Source organism: Hipposideros armiger, unplaced genomic scaffold (genome assembly GCF_001890085.2).
Source record: "Hipposideros armiger isolate ML-2016 unplaced genomic scaffold, ASM189008v1 scaffold_135, whole genome shotgun sequence".
Taxonomy (NCBI): Eukaryota; Metazoa; Chordata; class Mammalia; order Chiroptera; family Hipposideridae; genus Hipposideros; species Hipposideros armiger.
Genome location: NW_017731485.1, coordinates 2,453,490 through 2,476,094, shown reverse-complemented (window position 1 = coordinate 2,476,094; position 22,605 = coordinate 2,453,490). Strand labels below are relative to the sequence as shown.

The 22,605-nt window shown below is 46.7% G+C and overlaps 1 protein-coding gene across 3 annotated transcripts in view; it reads left to right on the top strand.

The window, feature by feature from the left end:
* The first annotated feature begins 3,403 nt into the window (after positions 1 to 3,403).
* METTL9 (methyltransferase 9, His-X-His N1(pi)-histidine) overlaps positions 3,404 to 22,605 on the top strand; it is a 41,429-nt gene continuing 22,227 nt past the window's right edge. The window contains exons 1-3 of one of the 3 annotated variants that reach the window (XM_019649915.1): positions 3,404 to 3,490; positions 16,959 to 17,149; positions 21,013 to 21,222. In XM_019649915.1, the coding sequence (XP_019505460.1) occupies positions 3,446 to 3,490; positions 16,959 to 17,149; positions 21,013 to 21,222 (446 nt within the window). In that variant the 5' untranslated portion in view covers positions 3,404 to 3,445. Of the gene's footprint in view, positions 3,491 to 5,382; positions 5,776 to 16,958; positions 17,150 to 21,012; positions 21,223 to 22,605 lie in introns of those variants that run through there. The other 2 variants (XM_019649914.1, XM_019649913.1) reach the window with 2 other exon arrangements.

Sequence of the window (22,605 nt, the reverse complement as noted above, 5' to 3'; positions counted from 1 at the left end):
TGGTGGATTGCCCCAGTATCATCTTTCATAAACGTCTTTTTCCTTATTCTCAGACCAATCTGTGGTTGTACAAAAATAAGACAGCAGCCTTCTTTCAATTCAGCAGAGACGTGCTTCCGTGGTCTGTTACACAAACTCTTTAAGCTTACTTAGTTTATGTACAGACATAGGTGTTCTGTCTGTAACATAGTTATACTTTATTTCAAATGCTTGCTCATTGTACCGTGCAATTTCTTCATGTATCTCATATAAACCATAAAGTTGAATGCTTTATAGTCACAAAATAAGGCTTTATCATTTCAAAATAAGTATATGAAAACACAGTGGCATGATTTATGGTGGGTGGAGAGGAAGCAGCCATTTGTAAGGCCAAACCCACATACATGCAGGAGACAGCAATTAAGAGGCCAAGGATAGGGATGTTTTGAAAATGTACTCAAAACAAGATGAAAGAAGATCTTTGAACCTTTGAAAATGCCCCAGAAAGTTAACAAAAACAACAGCCTCCTCTCTTTCATCAGAGCTCTGACTCAGACCTGCTACTAGAAGGACCTTGCTAAGCTGAAATATATATTTAGAAAACCCATATATCCCTTTAAGTGGTTTAAATTATTATATGTTCCAATTTCCTTTAAGGATCCTAGAAGCAATCGCATATAGGTCCAACGGAAGTACACAGGTGGCTGGTTTTAGAGGAAAGAAACTGAGGCACGGGCTGGGGGGTTAAACGGAAGTAGCAAATTTCCTTAAGACGCCGTGTAGGACTCTTGTTTGACATGAGTTATACCACCATTGGTTAGACGGGTTAAATGATTTCCGCCCCCCCACCCCCAAACTTGATATCAGGAAGAAACTGATTTGTTTGCTGGAGCAGGCGATCTGGTTGCATAGTAGGCTGCAGGACTTTCCTTAAGGGAATTTGTCTTGTGGGAAACTAAGTTTAAAGTACATAGATGGCCCCGCGCTCTGGGACAACTTAAGCAGCTTGTCCAAAGAGAGCAGAGAAGTTTCCTCTGAGCTTTGTGGTTCCATCATAACCATCACAGCCGCTGTTTGAGAGCTGACTGTGGAGGGGCCACTGCAGTCCAGAGGAACTTGGGCAACTCGGAAGCTCTCCAGCTTAGCGCGATGTCAAAACTAGGGCCACAAAGCCACACTTCCTCGGGGCAGCCTTCCCTGACACCCGCCCCCCCCCCATCCCCCTTAAGTCAGCTCTCTGCTGTAAGCTCTCCTAACTGTATACAGTTCCTCCTGGCACTCAGCAGTTTGTAATTGTGTATTCATTTTGTGATCACTTGGACTGGCCTGCCTCCGCTAGATGAAGGTGATACATTGTGTTTATTATGCTTTCCATTCTGTTTAGTCCAGTGGCTGGTGTATTGCACGGACTCAATAAATGTTTATAGACCGTGTGAAAGTTGTATTTCTTTGTCTTTCTGATGTCATTCCTGACATAAACTGAAACAGGTATGACATTCCCATGGGCGGGAGATCGCGGGGTTCAGAAGCTTTGAAGAGGGTAAAATTCCATGGCTGGCACAGACGTAGACAAATGGGCCATCTGGGGAGAGTTCTGTGTATCTCAGGGGCAAAGCCTTCCCTACTAAAAAGACTTGTCTCAGGGGACAAGTAGGTGGCTTGAGTTCGCTGCCTGATTTTGTGATGTTAGGTTTGAATGTTTCATCGTTTTGTGTTTTAGATTCCCATCCCCGACTCCCATCCTCACTCCCCTAGTTTGAACTCTCAGGAAGGGGTCTGGGAACAGACACATTATGCGGAGCTGTTATCACTGGGCTCTAAGCGGGTATTTCATGGAACAGCAGCTTTGCAGAGACCACCGTCACATTAGAACTGAGTATCCCTATTGTGATAACCTTGGTGGATGTTTCGACAGTTGATGAAGCTTTCAGATCATCTGAGCCTCACAGACATAATGTGAAGTAGGCCTCTCAGAACCATGGCCCTGTTTATAGGTGAGGAAAGGGAGGCTCAGAAGATGTCCATTGACCCAAGTTACAGTACAAACACGAGCAAGTGAATGTGTTTTGGTGAGCTTACTCTGTGTTGGGGCACTACACTAAGCCCTCTGTATTGAGAATATATCATTTACTCCTCACCACATCCCCACGAGATAGGTAACCATTATTAATGGTCATTCCCATTTTACAGATGGGGAGACTGAGGCCTATGGGTCAAGTTTCCCACAAATTGCTTAAGCAGGAAGCACAGAGCCAGGCTTCAAACCCAGGCAGGTTGTCTCAGGAGCACAGAGGATGAACCACTAGGTCTTCCCACTCCTTGTTCAATTTTGCTACTTTATTTTGCCTTTTTTTTTTTTTAATCTGAGCCATCCTGCCACCTGTTGGCAGCTCAGCGGCAGCTTAGCTCGGGCCGGGAATTGAACCGGTGACCCTGTTGCTCAGAGCTCCCACTCTTGAGCGAGCTCTTAACCAATTGAGCCACTCAGCCGGTCCTATTTTGCCATTTTTAAAAACCCTGTTTGCAGTTTCACCTTAGCTTAGCATGATCAGTCAGAGACCATTGTGCTGTCATTGCGTGATTGAAACGATATCAGCTAAGTCCAGTTAAAAAATACCCTACATTTACTAATTTTAAAAACTTATTGAATACATTTAAAATTTTTATTTTTTAGATGTGGCCATTGGTTAATAACCACAGGGCACCTCTATTGGATATGTTGAGGAAAGCTTGTACCTTTCTCTGACACTCTACAAAACATTGTTAAGAAGTATTAAAAAATTTAAGTCCATGAAAACAAGTGATTATATGTGTTCTTTTTAGACTATTATCTCTTCAGGGAGATCACAAATGACCAACAGTGACTGGCACACTGTGTGCCCTCTGCAGACCCAAGTCTCTCTCCCAGTGGGCTCTCTTTACACTACACTTTGTCACTGAAAACATGAAAACACCATAATTTGTAGTCGATAAGAACAGTTACAACAAAAGTGCCCTTGCCTAGAATTCTAGGTGGGAAAGTGATCCGACAAGATTTTGGGCCCATGCACAGAGCTGTGACCCAAGCTGGACACCCAAGCTCCTGGTCAGTAGGGCAGTGAACAGAAAACTCAGCACAGAGAGTGGCAGTTATGTGTCTTTTGAATGTCACTGACTGCATTTCAAAGCCACATTAGAAAGGACATTGACTCATATTTGTGTGCATTGTGTGCACGTGCATGTGTGTGTGTGTGTGTGTGTGTGTGTGTGTGTGTGTGTGTGTGATCTGTGCCTCTTCCCCTCTCCAAGATGGATAATTGAGGTTTTAATATACAGTAGTGACATTCTAGTAGATGAAGGAAGGGGGCAGTCCCGGAGGGCAATCTGAACTTCTGCTTAGTATATTTACTCTTGCTGTTTTTCCTTCCTCCTCATTTGTAATTGAGGAGGCTCTCTGAGACGAGAGGAACAGCGAGAGGCTTCTTAGATGGAGCGAAGGACCACCAGCTGGGATACTGGGTTCTATGAAAAGGTCTGCTATTGAATTTGCTCTGCTACTTTTAGGTGAATCATTTGGTCGCGCTGGGCTTTGGTTTCTTCCTGTGCTTGCTGGGTGTAAATAACATGTGTTTGATTATTTTGTGATTATAGAGGATGATAATATGTGCGTGATTTATTCTTCCAGGCGCGCGGCTCAGATACAAAGTGAAAATCTGCCCCTTTTGCGATGCTAGGCTCCTTGGCAGTCATCTGACCCCCAATCCTTCAGACTATAGAGCCACCTAGTTGCTTCTTGTTCATCTGACACATTTTGCAGTCTCTGAGCTGCAGCTCATCAGGCTTAGAGTTGGGGGCATACCTTTTGTTTACAGACATGAAATGTGTCATTTTATATGCTCTTGCTTTCGCCCCCCCCCCCAGCCCCTCTAAAATGATGAAGGGCACAGAGCTGCTTTATCTGTGACACTGATCCCAAGAGACAGGAGGGAGAGGTGACATGGTAAACAAACCGAGTTATTTGGATTTGCTACTCTAGGTTCTTTTTGATGATTTGGGCCAGGACCATCAGAGTTTTGAACTAGATTTAGTAAGGTGCAAGCTCTTTGGGGTTTTGGCAGGAAGCAGTTAAGGAGTATACTGGAAGAGAACGCAAAGTACCCTCCCCCTTTCCCGCCCCGTTTTTTTTTTTTTTTTTTGTTATAGCCTACGTAGCATTAGGCAACAGGATGTCCCTGTTAGCGAAACATGCCAAGCTGAGATTCTTAGAGTCTAATAAAAATGTCTGTGGGGTAAGGAACGATTTTGAGTGCATGCAAAAATGACAGCCTCTGAAATGCCATGTTGAAGTTAACAGAAAGGTTGATTTCTTTTGAACTAAGATAAAATGTATATATATATATATATTATTAAATCAAAATATATATAGTTAAATCAAAATATATATAGTTAAATCAAAAGCATTCTCTAAGCAAACCTAGGAAGGTGTTCAAGTTAAGAGAACCCATGGAATATGTTACTCCTTAGTTGCAGCTTGGGTAGCAGCAGGACGCACTTCAGACACAGGAACACAGACACAGTGTAACCCTTCAGTTTTGGAATGTTGCTAGGTCTCCCCGAGCTATATAAATGATCAAAGACACATCCGGGTAAATACCGGAGCTTAGTTCGCTGTAAGTGTTGTGCCCCACTTCCGCCTGTTCGTTGCAGGAAACAGGCATCCCGGGACTCGTTTGGGGTCTTCATTCTTGGGCAGGGTCATCAGTACATCAAAACATGACCTGCAGGTGCGCCAGCTGTAGTAGCTTCCAACAAAGGCAGAGCTTTCACGGATGCCTCTTAGAAATCAGTAGCTGCATCTGGCCTGGCTTGGGGTCTGTCCTCCACCCCCAGATTCCTGTCTGCTTTGCAGCGTTTGCAAAGCAGGATGGAGGCCCTTGGGGTGAGGGTCTGGCTTGGTGGCTCTGAATGTAAATAAGAAGTCATGCAGCTAAGCCAATAACAGCGACGAGCTGGCAGCGTCCGTCTCCCGCAAGGACTTAGTCTGAGTGTCTGGACATAGGGAAGGAACGAGCCGCCGCCTCCTCAGCCCCGGACCAATCTGCACAACAAGGTCAAAGCCCGGCCGGGGTTGGGTGCGAGCGGCCCAGAGGCAATCACTGAGGCGAGGAGAGACCAGAAGTCCCGCGGCCTCCACCCTGGAGGGACCCGGAGGGTCCAGTGACCGCCTTCGGAAGGGATCCTAAAAAAAATCACCACCAGCTCCGCCATTACGCGGAGCCGCAGCAACGAGAGGAGGCGGGGGCGCGCGCGCCAGGCGGACGCGCGCTCCCTCGGCCCCGCCTCCCGGCCGGCCCGGCCCACTGATTGGGCGGAGGGAGCGCGCCCCGGCGAGGACGCGCCCCCGCCTCTCGTACGTGCTCCGGGTGGAAACCTGTGCCGCCGGTGGCGGCGTTCCGCGGGCGGAAAGGAAGGGGGAGGCGGGAAGGCTGCGCGCCGCCCGCCCCTCCCCACCCCCGCCTCGGCCCTGCAGGGGCTGGATGGGCAAGTTGGGCGCAATGGCTCGGGCCCGGGTGGCGGCGGCCGGAGGTGGCGGCGCCTCCCGCTCCTCGCCACGGCGCCGGCGGTGATCGGAGCGAGCGGCCGCGGTCCCTGATGAGACTGCTGGTGGGCTGGCTGTCCCTGAGCCTGGCGTCCGTGTGGCTGGCGCGGAGGATGTGGACGCTGCGGAGCCCGCTCACGCGCTCCCTGTACGTGAACATGACGAGCGGCCCCGGCGGGCCGGCGGCCGCTGCGGGCGGCAGGAAGGAGAACCACCAGGTACTGGCCGGCGGGGCGGGGGCGTGGCGGCCCGGCCTTCCCGCGCTCGGCCGGCCATTGTGGGGGGGCGGCGGGCCTCGGCCCCTCGCAAAGTTTTCCCCGCCGGGCGCTCGGCCCGGGCCCCGCGGCGCCTTTTGTTCCCGGCGCGGCGGCGGAGGCCTCCCGTGTCCCCGGCGCCGGCCGGAGCCCGGGCGCCCCGGAGCCCGCATTGTTCCCGCGTCCCAGGCGGTGGCCGCAGACGCTCGGCCACCGCGGCGTCCGCGCCCGGCGCCGGGACCGGGGAACTTGGGGGCCGGCGCGCGGCGTGGGCACGCGGCTGGCACCGGGCCTCGCATACCAGGGACCAGACCGAGCCCATTACCCCGCACACCCTCGAAAAGCCAGCCCCTCTTTTTGTGTGGTTGAATCCGTGATCATACAAAGGGTCATAAAGAAATACGACCGTGCACCGCCAGCCACTCAACTCTCCGGGCTTATTCGGGTGACATTTTCCCCGAAGCATGTAAAAAATGTGTTTGACAGGTCCCCGCTCGCATCCCACCCAGCCTTTGAGATCCGCTGCAAACTTTGATGTTGGTGTCTGACCCGAAAGGTGTGGTAAGAGGGGAGGAGGTGATGCAAGCTTGTTACTGGCAGGGTTTTTAAGCCAGCACTGGCCAGGAACGAATTCTTTTAAGAGTTTGTGGTTGATGCAATGGGACCGGCCGGGTAGTCTTTTTATTAGCTTGGTTGTGTGCCATTTAAAGAAGAAGTACGTGCAGGTCAGCTGTAGAATTAAGAGCGAGGTCTTTCATCTCTGGCCACGATGTAGTTTTGCAGCGAACGTTACATTCGCTGAAAAGAGAGGCTTTTGAACTCTGCCAGAGGGTTGGCTTATCATAGCATGTATAGCACATTTTGCCTTTCCAGTTATTCCCCATTTTGTGTGTCCATCACTTCCATAGAGTTCTCGTTTTTTCCTGGGTTGCTTTTCTTATTATGCCAGGGGTTCGGAGAGTTTGCACCCACGTCGATTTCATGCGTTTTAATGAAAGAGAATTCAGAAAAGTAGCGTTTAGTTTTTATTTAGCAAATATTTATAATGGCCCTTTTAATATTTTTAAAGGAATCATAAATTTCCTTTTTTTTTGTAATTCCACAGCTATTGCAATTCCTATGATATTGTTAGGTGATTTGAAGTTGTGAAACCACATTCTTTGCTATGGATTACTTACATTAGTCTTCTTAGGTAAACAGCTCTATTGTAGTGATAATGTAGTTACCAAAATGTCATATATCCATATGAAACACGGGTAATGGTGTAAAACAATGAATTAGGAATGGCATTTTCAGCAGTTGGTAGAAATAAGGTCCTGGATAGGATAAAAACAAGGCTTATTTCCACTGATGTGGAATTACGGTTGAATGTCTTAGCTGTTGTTGTTTATTCTCACACTTGTGACCACCTCTACTGCAGCAGACTGGATATGTTTTCAGTGTTCATAAAATTGGATGAATTTTAAAAATTGAAAAGCTGTTTACTTAGATTTTTATGGAATCTAGGTAGAACTATAGGTATAAATATAGCCTCAGAATATCTCCGAACAGAGGTTGCTTTCTAATGTTGTACCTTTTAACGCTGAATCTGTCAGGTTCTAAGGAAAACTATTAATGGTACTGATTGCGGGTACCCCATTTACTTTGTTTTGCTTTGGAGATACTCAAGTTTGTGTTTTAACCAGTGGCACTCACAATTTGGTAGCTCATTTCTCCAAGGTGAAGACTAAACTGATGCTTTCTGAATATTTAGGGCGAGAATCGGTCTTATCCTTAGCATAATCATTCCAGACATTATTTCGAGATGATATATTCACATTATGAAAATGTTTCCCACACACAAAGGTTAAAATGAACAAAAGAAATATGTATGGAAACCACAGTGAGGTAAAGTGAAATAGGAGACTGTCTTCTCTGCCTTATGTTCCAGGATTCTGGATTTGCTTTCTAAACTTGGTTGCTTGTGAAGTAACTTAACTCTAATAGTCCCCCCCCCCCACCCCCTTCAAATTAATAGTTTTATACAGGGTCTTCTGGTGTTCATTTGGGTATGTGTGTTCCATAGCCAGCCACATCTGGTTCTTTTGGAGTTGCATGAAAGTAAGGTTATGGATTTGATTGAACCATACTTAGCACAAGCTTTCCTTATGGTTATTTTATTAAGAAATTATGATGGAGGATTCTATGGTTAAAAGAATCCTCCAGCACTTGGGCAATGTTTATTCATTAACAATTGCTATTTGGTTACTATAGTCCGGAGATTCAAGGCTTCTTTGAGCTAAAGCAGCTCTGAAACTATAGTAGCAGCACCATTGCAATAACTCTGGTTTGGTATGCTAGCTTCAAAACTAAGATTATGTTTCACTTGGGGTTAGCAAGAAGCAGGGAGGCGGGGAGGGCAGGGTTGGCTTGCGGGCCAAATTGGACTCACTGACTTTTTAGCACAACCTGTGAAGTAAGTTATATTTTTAAATGATTGCAAAAAATAGAATATTTTGTAACACATGAACATTTCTTATGTGAAATTCAAATTTCAGTGTCCACAAATAAAGTTTTGCTGGCATGCAGCCACCACGTTCATTTACCTATTGTCTGTAAATGTTTCCAGGCTACAGTAACAGGGTAGTAGTTGCTACTTTGTGACCTACCAGCCTTAAATATTTACTATCTGACCCTTACAGAAAAAAAAACAAAAAAGAGTTTCCCCCAGAGAAAACTTTCAGCTTCCTTAATCAGCACATTCTTAATCACAGGTTGCAAGGTGGGTAGATTGACTCACTGGGGAGAAACTAGTTATGTCACTTTTCAATATTGGCAGACTGAACTTAAAAAGAACAAAAACTTTAGATCTAGTCTTTTTGATGCATTGCACTTAATACTTAAAGTTAATGCAACTATTACAGAGCTACTGAAATGGGAAAGGACACTTAGGCCTCGCTAACTAGTTTCCTGGTAATGTCAGTCATTCAACAGCTTCTCGATTGATGGACTGAAAAGAGAATTGCTGTAGAATTCCCTAGAACCAAGCCAGGACACTTTTCTCCAGATGACATACAGCAAGACATTTTACAAGCGCAGATAACATTCAATATCCGGAATTGTTAAGGTGTACCTTAAAATTGCAACTGTGTGTATTCTGACTTATTTTTTCACCTCCTTCTATAAGCTTAGAACAGTGCTATGCTACACGCAGTGGTGGATTCAAGATAGAATTGAAATGGTTCAGGGATTTTTTTCCAAATGAAAAAATACTTGAACCTCACTCACAGCCAGAGGTCAAAAGTTGTGCTAAAGGACACAGTGCGTCTCCTGTCCCCTAACTCCCGATGTACCTGTGGGGGCAGACGGAAGTCAGGCATGAGTGATCAGTACCCAGGGCAGTCAACCAGCTAGCCAGACAGACACTGATGGATTCGTGTCCTCCTCTGAACTGCCTGCGAGAGTCCAGAGGCCTTTGCAGCCGCCGAATACCAAAGAGATTTTGAAAAGGGCTTCATTCCTTCCTCATAACCTGTGCTGGAAACCCTACACAAGTGTTTGCTTTGGTTTCCTGGACAGTAGGATCGCTCTTCTGCCGGACGCACCAGGGCCCTTTTATGTGCCCCTTTGAAGGTGCCCTCGGAGACCTCGGAACCCAATCCTGTGTAGACATTGACCTGAAAACAGCTGAAGTTTGCAGGTGGGAGTTAAACAAGGATGGTAACTTCCCTAAAAGACTTACTTAGAGCCTCTGAAAAGCTTTGTTCACACGTCAGGATTATAAAATACCAACGATGAGCGTTCGAAATGAAGATTGATTGCTGGTCATTTAGTTATGAAATCAAACCTGAAGCAACTTAATCTAATCTGTATACATTGTTCCCTTGCGTGGACGTGAGGGCGCCTTGTCACTGTACACGCTGAGATCTCACATAAAGAGGTTGTTGGGGTAGCTCTGTATTATTAGCAGATACATAATGAATGGTTTGACTGCCTACTCCTGTGCGGTGCTTAGATGCCCGAAGGTATCAGTGGTGAAATGTGCGGACTGATTTGATTGCATCGCAGAAACTTAGAATGTGAATGTGATTTTTCAGTCCTTAGCCGTCAAGGTCAGTGTCATTGGCCCTGGTCTGACCACCCCCTAAGTAGAGAAGATTCTGTGTTCATGGACCCCGTCAGTGGAGCCTTTCTGGTGGTTTTTAGTGGCACTTGGTTACTCATTGCTTTTGAGAACAGCTGGGTGCCCAGACCCACAGTGTGGCTTTTAGACATTCTCTTGAACTTCACTTCTCCTCTGACCGGCTTTTGTGAACCCAGGGCTGGAAGGGGAAGGAAATCTAGTTTATTGGGCTCCTGTTGTGTGCCAGGCACTAATTACCCCCTCACGTCCTCATGACAACGCTGGGAGGTAGGTGGTGCAGCCCCATTTTACAGACAGAAGCTTGAGGCCGAGAGAGATGAAACTTGCTCAGGAGCACAGCTCATAAATGGCATGTTGGGGTTTGAACCCCGATCTGTCTGCTTTGCCACCGCTTTGTGATGTCCCTCCTAGGAAACTTGTCGCCTGAGGGGCTGTGAAACAAGGCAGCCTTCCTAACAGGAAACTGCCCTCCTCGTGTGGTCCCGTATGGATGGTGAAGGTGCACAGCAGCATGCAGAAACACTGATTGGGATTTTTGCAGTTTGAGTTGAACAGGGTGAGATCGCTGCCCCCAGTGCTGGACTCCATCCATCCAGCTTCATCCAGTTTCATGTCGCCAAAAAAAAAAAAAGAAAAAAAAAAGTCTAACTTATGGTGTCTCTTTTTCTGACGCTGACTAATTCTCCAGCTCTCTGACTCCAACTGGATGTCCTACAGTTTAGTTCTATTGTGACACTAACTACCAGATTGGCATCAGTTCCCAGGCTTAAGGGCCCAGCCCCACAAGACTGCCCTCACTTCCGATGCCAACCATCAGTCACGGTCACAGACTACCCATGCTTTGTCTGACTTGGCTACAAATTCTGGGGTTCCCCTCCCCCGCGGGTTAGATAATTTGCTAGGATGACTCACATAGAGTTTAGGGAAACACTTGACTTATGTTGACTGGTTTATTATGAAGGATGCAACTCAGGAACAACCAAACAGGAGATGCAGAGAGCCAGGGTGCGACACAGCTTCTGTGTCCTCTCCAGGCACACCACCGTCTCAGCACATCGTGTGTTCAGCAGCATGGAAGCTTCCAGAACCCTGTTGTTTAGGAGGTTTATGGAAGTTTCATAATTAAGCGCTATTAAATCATTGATTGTTGGTGATTACACTCAGTCTGCAGCCCCTTGCAGAGGAGGTTGGGGGGTGGGCTGAAACTTTCACCCCATCTCATTAACTTATTGAAGTTACCCTTGTCACTTAGGAGGTGTTAGGGGCCCTGTGCCTGGAACCCGGGATAAAGACCAAATATTTCTTTTTTATTATACCACATTACCTAAAATCAAGAAGTTGGATTTTAAAAATGTTTCTAATTCCACTGATGTGCTCAAAGCTTTTATACTATTTTGGAATAAATATCTTATAGCTAATGTTTGACTAGTTGAGGAACTCCAAAAAATAATTTCAGAAAAGCTTTTAACTGTATCCCTCAGCCTGATAAGCAAATGTAATTTTGTAGGACAATTGCATTTCTCCTTTGAGGGGGCGATTCTTCAGCCAAGATTATACAAAGATCAGGACGTGCTCATGGACGTAATGAAATCTTTAAGAGGTGACTTAGTTCTCCTTACTTTGGTTAGCTGCCACCATCCAACACATTCAGAACTCCTGTCATCTACCTGATTTGGCTCTTTATTATTTGTGTAATTATTAGTGTTTGCAGTCCTGTTGCATGTAGGAAGGACATTGCTCTTCTGTCATTTTTAGAAGACGTGCTGTTTCGTTATCACATCCTACTTTACCTGGCATCAGCAGATGACTGCATGGCGTAACTCGGGGTTGGTTCGAGTTTGTTGTTTAAGAGCTGTCCTGACTTATTTCGATGGAACAACATTTGAGTGAGCTTCAAAGGAAGATACTAAGACGAGGCCGTTACAGACACTGGCCTCCAGCTCAGGAGCCAGCCTCCCGTGGAGCTGGCACACAGCCCTTCCAGCGCCAGCGTTTAACAAGCGCAGTGCTTTGTTCTTGCCCGTGCACCTTGCTTCTGTGGTCTCTGAGGAGCGCACATGCAGAGAACTCACCTGCTGGGAAGCACAGGAGCCCACAGACAGGCCGCCCCATGCTGCTGGCTCATTTCAGCTTCTCCTCAGCCGAGGCTGTCTCAGAGGGAACTCCGGGGGGCGGGGGGAGGGCTTCAGGGGCACAGTGGCCGCTCATGGAAGGTCCTGGCCAAGCTTATAAAATCCTGTTACTTGTTTCTCTTGGTTTCTGACCCCACCCCCCCACCTCCTGGAGTGTTAGTTCTGAGGCCAGTGACTCTGCCTTTCATTTCCCTAGATCACTGCTAAGCTGGGCTGGTTAGAAAGCAGTACTGGAGTGTTAGAACGACATGTCCTAACCCCATGCAGGGGTTCTTAAGCAGTGGTGATTTTGCCTCCCAAGGGACATTTGGCAAAGTTTGGGGCATTTGGGTTGTCACAGCTGGGTGGGGGTTGCCACTTGCATCTGACGGACAGAGGGCAAGGCTGCTGCTGGCTATGCTGGAATGTGCAGGGCAGCCTGTAACGAGGCTGGGTGACCAGTGTCAGTGGTGCTGAGCCGAGGGGGCTTGGCCTATAATACTGTAGTTGCTATCTAGATCAGATTATCTTTTCTCTAAATACATCTAGTCCCGTTTAATTGGGCAGAATAGTCCTGCTTTCTTTTCTGAAAGCGAATCTCAAGCAGACGTGCTGGGCAGAGGTGAAGAAAAGCTTCTTTGAAAGAAAGTCTGTATAAAACAACCTGTATCTCAAACAGGATCTGAATCAGCTGGGGCTGCTCAGGGACCCCATTATTCAGACGATGGCGGTGGTGAGTGCAGAGCGGGGCCCAGGCCAGGTGCCTGGGGGCAGGGCAGGTGCTCAGCCAGGTCCTCAGCCAGGTCCTCCTCCTTTCCTGCTTGCTCGTGGGAATGCAGTTTTGTGGTGCGTGGGTAGATTAAACCCCTGCGTGCAGAACTGGATTTAAGCGACGCCTTGCAAAACCCTGGGAGTTTTAGAAATTGACAGAAACCCAGTGACAGCTGGTGATCCTTATGTTCCCTCCAAGATTTTGCTAGAAACTCCAAATTCTGTCTGTTGGACTGCCATGATTTTTAACAGTAATTCACCCGATGGACATTTATTGTTCGTCTGTATCTATGCCAGGCACTGAAGTCAGTCAGTGTCCCTGCCCTCCAAGACTTCCCACCTTCCTGGGAAGATTGACACTGACCATGCAGTTAAGCACATTATTCAGTTCAGTGGTCGTAATGCTACTGGGGTGTTCTGGGAAAGGCATTAGGACAGGGGGGCCCAAGCTAGTGTCCAAGTTCAAGGGAAACATAGTGAAGACACATTTAGGCTTAGGTCTAACTAATCGGGAAGGAGTGAGTTGGTGTGATGGGACTTGTAAGGGACAGAGCAATCCCATGTGAGACAGCTGTGGGATAGGAGCCTTCCAGAAACAGAAGGGTGGAGTGTCGTGACACAGTGGCCAGGCATTAATGGGTTAGTAGGGACTAGGTAGTAGTCATGAGGTGAGGCCGTGCTGACTGGGCACTTGGGATTTTATCCTAAGACTTCCGGGAAGCATGGAAGTAACACAGTCAGATTTGCATTAAAAATTTGCATTTTTAAAGAGGTTCGTTTAGTCACTTAAATTTTCACACCACTTTGAATTTCTGGAAGATCAAAATGCCTAGGTGTGTGTGTGTGTGTGTGTGTGTGTGTGTGTGTGTGTGTGTGTGTGTTTTAAAAATAGCAGCTTTATTGAGATATAATTCATAGACCATAAAATCTATCCTTTAGAAGTATACAATTCAGTGGGTTTTAGTCCTGTGCATTCACAGGTTGTGCAGCCATCACCACTGTCTAATTTCAGAACATTTCCACCACCCCAGAAGAAACCCCTTACCCAGGAGCAGCCACTCCCCATGCCCCCAACCCCCGTCCTTGGCAACCCTTGTCTCTGGAGCTGTGTATTCTGGGTAATTCATGTAAAGGAGATCATATAACTTGTGGCCTTTTCTGACTGGACTATTCAGTTAGCATGACGTTGTCAGGTACATCTGTGTTGTCGCGTGTACCCGTGCTGCATTCCATTTGGTGACCGAAGACTGTACTCGGCTGCCCGTGCATCACATCTGTGTCCATCCATCAGCTGCTGGTCGTTGGGCTTGTGCCTCTTCTGGTGACTGTGAGGGATGCCCCTCGTGGCGCTGACCTTTGTTTCGTGCAGCGGTCAGGAGGAGCGTGGATTTCAGCACTTTAAAGAGAAGGGCTTCGCTCCCTTTGATTTTGTAGCACACTGTTCAGTAAGCAGCTTTTTTCCTGGAAAACGCGTGTGGCAGGAAGGATTCGACCGCGTGTACTCATGTTGAGTTGACAGAAATGCTGTTAAAAATTCGAGTGTTCCTTTGGGCATTTGGAAGTGGCATTTGCAGCCAGTGGTGCCAATTTGTGCTCAGTTCTGGAAGCAACAGTCCACTGTAGTTCTGGTTGTCCATTTACAAGTGGACGCCACACTTGAGAGACTTCTCATCCATGTTAGTAGAAGGCACCCGATTGCCTGTTACCAGGGTGATGTCTTTCATCCTGATTAGTCACCTCAGAGAATAAAAAAGAAATAAAAGTCCGAGTGGCGTCGGTATTACAGAGTTCAGAATGTGCACCAGGGTCACGAGTTCTAAAAAAATGGCCTGTGACCTGCACTGCGGCACAACGTGGGACATGGAGAGTGCTCAGAATTAGTTAACAATTAACAACATTTTTAGACCAAGGGGAAAAAGTGTACAGTGAATGTAAGAAGCGGCATAGCGTATCACATTGAGTGGGAAAAATAAAAATTGTCTCCAAGTCCAAGCAATTTTGGTAACAGTGTTTAAATGGTAAATTAACACAAATCAGCCAACAATTGGAAAGACTTGGTTAATCCAGCGCAGGGCCCAGAGTTTGTGAAAAGATTCGCCCAGCGCAGGGCCCAGAGTTTGTGAAAAGATTCGCCCGTTTTGGATTTTTTTTTTTTTTTTTTGCTGAGCCATCCTGCCACCTGTTGGCAGCTCAGCCGCAGCTCAGCTTGGGCCGGGACTTGAACTACTGTTGCTCAGAGCTTGCTAAGAGCTCTTGAGCGAGCTCTTAACCAACTGAGCCACTCGGCCAGCCCCCGTCTTGGGAATTTTAATGTGCCTGTTTGCTTGTTTGCACTGGTTTATAACTGGTTCCTTTCCATGTCAGTGTCAGAAATGTTACCCGAGGTTTCATTCAACATCAGCAAGTCTAGGATGACTATAAAATTGGTCCACAATTGTGCAGACAGTTATAGGACGCGTACTGCTCATAGGTGGTTGTATCTGTCAGGGGGAAAAAAGTTGCTTTTGGATCCTTCTTGGGAAAATCAACTGTTTCTTAGCAGATCATGGCTTAATAGTAACTGGTCTACTCCACGGTTTCATCGCTGTACTTAATGGGCCCACTCTTATGTATCAGCCATATTAGAGGAATCTCGCTGCCATTGGGTTTTTTTTTTAAGATTTTGTTGGGGAATTGGGGGAGGGGAACAGCGTTGGGGAATCGGGGAAGGCAAGTTGCTGTCCTTTTGTTCTTCCGTCTAGTTGTGGAGGACGACGCTTCACTGGCCCATGTTGGTATTATCCTTGCGCTCTTCCCGGGCGAGGCAGATCGGTTGCCGGTCACTGGACGGCCGCTCGCTGCCATTGTTTTGATGCTCTTCTTCCGTGTGCCTGGTCCTGCAGCTAGGATTTGCTGGCATTGTCATGTTTCATCCTCTCAGTTACCTGCCAGGGTGGGTCCTAGTGACATCCCGGGACAGTCTATACAGATGAATGAACAGAGATCGAATGCCTTGTCTGCACTCACACAGGAAGGCAGATCCAGGACGCGCTAGATCGAGGGGCTGACTCAGCCAACGCACCCTACAATCTACTTCCCCCCTTCTGTGGTATACTAACCTTGAATGCAAATGGAAAACATTTACTGTGGACGATTAAATTTCAACCATAGTTGAGGCTCTTAAATTTTGTTCTACCAGGCATATTCTGGTTAGAGCCTATTCCTGGAAAGCTGGTTCTTGGGATGGTACTATTTTTGTCTTCTTGTTAATTGCAGTGTGACCTTAAGTAACTTACTCTTTCTCCAGCACATTTTGCCCTGTCTGTAGGAATGTTATCTGACCTGGTAAAGCACACTTCGGTCTTTTATTTTATATATTTTATTTATTTTTTTCATGCGGGAGTCGAATCGACAACTTTGCTGTGAAGAGCTCACGCTCTATCCACAGCCATCCGTGTGGCAGCTCAGCTCGGGCGCGGCTTGGGCGCAGCTTCACTGGCCCACGTGGGAATCAAACCAGAGACCCTGTTGCACAGAGCTTGTGCTCTTAAGCGAACTCTTAACCAACTGAGCCACTTGGCCAGTCCCACACCTTGGTATTTTAAAGGTGTGTATAAAGCCTACAGGAAGACAGCAGCTGAATCTGATCAGTGGAGTGTTAAAACTTGCTGCTCACTCGGCCATTGATTGGTTTGGTGGTTTTGAGTTAAATTATTGCATTATGTGACTTATCTAAAACAAGGTTAATATTGCTGCTTCTTATCTTCTTATGTGGTGTCTCAGTGAAGGAGAGGTCAACAACTTTCCTAGGTCTCAGGGCCTTGGGGTATAGCCACCGAAATACTGGGCCAGGGGTCAGAACCCCTGCAGGGAGACCTGGCCCTGCCCCCTGCGACCAGCTAAGCTGCAGGAGTTGAATGCCTCCCTCACCTCCCACCCTGTCCCTACCCTGAGAGTTATGAGAAGTAAAAGAGAAATGACCTCGGAAGAAGTATTTTATACTTTCATACAAGTAGAAGAGATGATGATTATCCTCAAATTGTCATGAGACTATAATTTTTGGAAATCCTAGGTTTAACTTAAGCTTCTGGGTTTGTTTTTGGACTTAGAAAACATTTCGGTTGTGTGTTTTCATTTTTCTTCTTCTTCTTTTTTTTTTTTAGTGGTATGTGTGCAACCGAGAGAAATTATGCGAATCACTCCAGGCTGTGTTTGTTCAGAGTTACCTCGATCAAGGAACACAGATCTTCCTAAACAACAGCATTGAGAAATCGGGCTGGCTATTTATCCAACTGTACCACTCTTTCGTGTCATCTGTGTTTAGCCTGTTTATGTCTAGGACATCTATCAATGGGTAAGCAAGTGCATTGTGGGTATTTTTTCCTACGCTCTTAGGTTTAAACAAAGAAAATGACAAAAAAAAGAAATCTTATTCGAGATGCCGACCACCTCTAACTACAGCCAGTGTCTCAGCCTGCTGTGTTATGCTTTTAAATTCACCATAACTGGGTGAATAGCCTCGTTAGCCTGTATTCCTGTGATGGGAATTACTGAGAGCAGTGCCCCACAGCTTCTGTGTGCCCAGGAATCACCTGGGGATCTGGTTAAAATGCACATTCTAAGCTGGAGTTCCGGGGTGCGGCCTGAGAGTCTGCATTTCTAACAAGCTCCCAGGTGATGTGCCCGAGAGAGTAGCAGCGTGCCTGACCCCAGGTCCTGAGCCAGGCTGAGGAGTGAGGGCTTTGGCTCAGGTACATGCACAGGAGCAGGTGTTGGGGGACCTCATCCCGCCCTGTGGGCGTTGGCCTGTTTCCAGAGAAGGGTCCTGCATCTGTTCCTAGGATGTCTGGGCTCACCAGCATTAGGTAAACTCCTTGTGGAATTCTCTATCCCGGAGAGTGGTGGTCTCATTTACATCCACGGAAAAAGCTCTAGGACTATTTCTTATCCTTTCTTGGCCACATTCTCCAATATCCCTGAGGCCCAGGAACCCAGACTGCCGGAGAGAGGAGCAGCGCGGCTCCGCGCTGCTTAGCACGCCCGCTGGACCGCCTCAGCGGCTGGGCGCTGCTTCCCCCTGAACTTTGGAGCCAGCTCCTACGGAATGTCTGCATCCCCAGCCTGTCATCTGGCCCTTAAATACAATTTCAGGCACCACGAGCCATTTCTCAAGATTTCTTACTAGATTTTCTTCATTGTTTATATGAAATTGCCTGACGTTTGCTTCAGCAAACAGTTGTTATTTTTGTATTGGTAGTTGAGTTTATACAACTCGTTTTGACATTTAGTTCCTGAAACTGGCTGCATTGAATTTCTGTTCTGTTCCATTTACTTTTTCGTTGGAAAGCAGAAAAGTCACTATAGCGGTGATTTTTAACCCTTTGGGGGCCTATACCTCTTTGAAAGTGATAAAAGGTAGGAGTCCTCCCTTTGTGGTTCTTACATTCAACGTTTTGCATATAATGTAGGGACATTTCTAACTCTGACCACTCCACTCCCCCCACCGTTGGACCCTGGTTAAAATTTCCTGCTGTGCAGTTTCACAATTTGGTCAAAGAGGGGCAATACAGCTAATAAATCCCTTTAGGCCTCCCTTATCTGCAGCTCTTCTGCTTTTTTTTAAACCCGTATCTCCTCTCTCTCCCCTAAAACAAAACCATCTCTTGCCCCGTGTCCCTATTCTCAGCTGGAGGCTTACTTTTGAGCCCACTGGTGCTTTCTTTCTTTTTTTTTTTTTTTTAGCTGAGCCATCCTGCTACCTGTTGGCAGCTCAGCTGCTGCTCAGCTCGGGCTGGACTCGAACCGCTGTTGCTCAGAGCTCAAACTCTTGAGCGAGCTCTTAACCAACTGAGCCACTGGGCCGGCCCTCACTGGTGCTTTCTATCCGAGGAGGTGGTGGTGGTGATAGATTAGTACCATGAGTGGGTGTCTCTTACCGAAGTAATTACCTTCTTGAATTAAGAAGATAAGATGCTTATCAGACTTCCTTTATGTTGCAAAGGGGAAGAAGGCCAAGCAAGGAGAGACTTAATGGCTGTTTCAGTTTCTCCTTAATAGTCTCTTTCTTAAAGATATTTATACGTTGGCGCACCTCCGCTATGGGCTCTAAATCTAGAGAGAAATTAGATTGTGGCGGGAGAACCTAGGATGGCTTTCAGCACTTACCTGAAAACCACGTGGCCATCACTAACTTGGGGAACTAAAGGCCTGTTAGAGAGCCGCACCTCTCCGTGCTGTGCGTTGGCTGGGGACCTTGCATTGAGCTGGGTCATATCTTGGTGTGTGAAGTGGGGTCAATTCTTCATGTGGCCCACTCACTGCAGGAAGTCGGACTGTTCTGATCTTGCCCACTGAGTCCCTGGGACTACCCCAGACTCCCCGCTACTCCCAGTGAGCCTTAGAGGGCCAGGTTGGTCTTGGTTGAGAAACACTGGGCTGGATGAATTTCAATTTATTTTTGACAGTTTTAACCATTTTGTGGAGCCACAGGTGCTCATGGTCTTTGGTGCTCGTCCTGGTGCCTTTAGATGTAGACCAGTCAGAGGCCCGCCGAGCTCTGATCTTAGATGACCCCTGGCTCTCGAATTTGATGACTATCATGCCAAGGTTCATTATGTCCCAAAGAGATGGCACGAGAAGCATGTCATTTTATTACTGGAGCATTTAAGCCAAAGAGCTATTTTGCAACCTGCTTCTGGGCCTGTGGCGAGTCAGCATCCACATTTGCAATGTGCATCCCGGATCCATGCAGTCACCTCTGAAACCTCTTCCTGCTCTGACTGGCTCCTGTGTGAAATTTTGTATCGCTGTTTCAGTAAGTTCAGTTCCTTTTCTCAGTCTGATTTCTGCAGCCGGTTTTTCCACTCGGAGGTATGAGTAGTTGAGGACTAGAAACAACCCGTCTGTGGAGAAATGGTTTTCTCTGGTAAGCACCTGTCAAGGGAGCATCACTTTAAGTCCCGCCCCCCGGTTTTGAGCATTCCTGTGGGTCAGAAGATTTACTGTAAAAACATTGTTAGATTTGGTTAAGCTCTCCCGCAGCCTTAGCGGGAAAAGCGGAGGGGGAGTTTGCTCCGTGAACTCCACATTTAAATGTTTCCTGAAACTGGTCTTACCGGGAGCACCAAGTCGCACGCGCCTTTCCAGGCCTGGGTAACACACATTGCACTTTATGGTTACTTTCTGAAGTAGCAGCGCAGGCCAGATTTCAGACTGGGTTTCAGGGGTTGCGTCGGGTTGCCAGGAAAGGCCTCGTGGAGGCCAGCCGGCCACAGCTCCAGGGCGCCCCTCATCTCAGCAGCTGCCCGTCTACCTGGCCTGTACACCTGGCCTGAGAGCCCCACTTCCCACACGGGAAGTGCAGAACCCCTGCCCTGGACAAACAGGGACTTGAGAGCCAGAAAACCGGCTCTAGATGGGGAGTGCGTTTTAGTCTGGATGCTGCTTGCACCAGGCAGGGCTGGATCTGTAGCTCCTTTTCCCGGGGCTGGCTCTCTTTGGCCTCTCATTTAACTCCTCTGTCTCTGTTTTCAAAGGCGTTACTATGGTTGTGAGTGTTTTCTAGGATCTTTAGAAATAATAAGACCCAGCCAATTGTGTAGCATAAACTGACACAAGTATGAATCTACCTGCTTAATGCAAATTAACTGATTCCAGCACCGCTCATTTCCTCTGTAGTGTCTCTCAAAAATCTATTACACTGAAACTATTTGTTTTCTTCCTCATTGTTTAGTTTCATAAAGGTTTTTTTTTTTTCCTGTTTGGTTTTTTTGCTTTGTGCTATTGGCTAGTGTCGTGGTCTAATTCTGTCATCTTCTTGAACCGATAAACATGTTTTCTGTTACTCCTTCCATCTTTCCTTCCTCTTTTGACATAAAGTCTTTACATTCGTCTTTTAATTTCTTGCTCTTTTCTTCCCCCCATCCCCTCTCATCTTTTTTCCTTTCCACCTTTTATTCCTTTCCTTGTCCCACTCTTTTGGGGGCATTATTTGCAACCTCAAAGACAAATGATGTTATCTGGACATATTTTCTTATTTTACTCTGCCTTTTAATCATGTAAGTGATATAAAAGGTAATATATATTTTAATCATGTGAAATAAACATTTTGTAAGTTCAAAGCTGTTGTTACTGAGTCACCACGACCTGTGTGTGTGTGTGTATGTGGGTGGTGCTTGCTTTGTATGGACTCTTCCATTTTTGTCCTTTCTTTTCCAGGTTGCTAGGAAGAGGCTCAATGTTTGTATTTTCACCGGATCAGTTTCAGAGACTGCTTAAAATTAATCCAGACTGGAAAACCCATAGACTTCTTGATTTAGGTGCTGGAGATGGAGAAGTCACAAAAATCATGAGCCCTCATTTTGAAGAAATTTATGCCACTGAGCTGTCTGAAACTATGATATGGCAGCTTCAGAAGAAGAAATACAGGTATAATGTTTACACGTGGTTTGGGGTATATTTTTTGGTTTTAGATGTATAATATTTCTTCTTGAGAGCATATTATTTAAAGGCTGTGAATCAGAACCGACTTTCCATGATTCAAAGTTTTAAAACACTTCCGTATTACAATTTAGTGGAAATTGAAAGAGAAGTCCCCTTTCCTTGGCAGTGTCTTTCCGGACTAGAGGAATTGGGACTTTCGGGAGAAAAGGAGCAGGTGAGAGACAGCTTGGAAAGAGGAGGTGGGAGGCAGGGGCTTGTTCCCTGCCTGGAATCTGTCATTCTCAAATATATTTTTAATTACGAATTTTTTAAATTGTAAGAATATGTAACACAGAATGTACCATTGCAACCATTTTCAGTGTGCAGGTCAGTGGCATTAAGCACATCGTTGTGTCACCGTCGCCATCATCTCTGAACCGTTTCACCTTCCCCACTGAAACTGCACCCATTAAACATGAACTCCCATCCCCTCTCCCCCCAGCCTCTGGCAGCCACCATTCTACCTTGTGTCTGCGAATTGGACCCCTCCAGGAACCTCAAATAAGAGGAATCATACAGTATGTGTCCTTTTGTGACTAGCATTTTTCACTTAACATAATGTCTTCAGCGTTCACCCATGTCGTCACAATGTCAGAATCTCCTTCCTTTTCAAGGCTGAATAATAGTCCACTGTTTGTGCAGACCACATTTGGTTTATCCGTTCATCTGTCAGTGGGCACTTGGGCTGCTTCCCTCTGTAGCTATTGTGAATAATGCTGCTGTGAACACAGCTATACAGGTGTCTGTTTGAGTCACTGCTTTCACTTCCGAGTAAATACCCAGAAGTGGAATTGCTGAATCCTATGGCACTTCTATGTCCAATTGTTCGAGGACCTGCCATACTGTTTTCCACAGCAGCTGCACCATTTACACCCCGTCAGCGTGCACGAGAGCTTCAGTTTCTCTGTGTCTTCCCCGATACTTGTTATTTTCTGTTTTGTTTTTTTTGATAATAGCCATCCTAGTGGGTATGAAGGTTCAGATCTTGGTTTTAAAACCATCTGCTGCTTGAGAGACTGAGGAAGAAGGCTTTTCAGTATGGACTCTGATGAATGGAGGCAGGAGGGCTGAGGATAGATGGGGGTGGGGTGGGGTGGGGCGACGGGAAGCCGGGCCAGGCCTCAGAAAGAATGAGGTGCTCTCTGATCCCCCTAAGTTGCTACTTACACAGACTAACCCTGGAGGCAGCATTAGCGTAGCTCTTGGAACATTGGCAAAACATGGACATTTTTAGCTTCGGGAAGAGATGATTAAGGAGAAAAGGGGTGGCGGTGAGCTACTGTAAACATATTTAATGGGGCGTGGACAAGGGTGTGACCAGGCACGGGG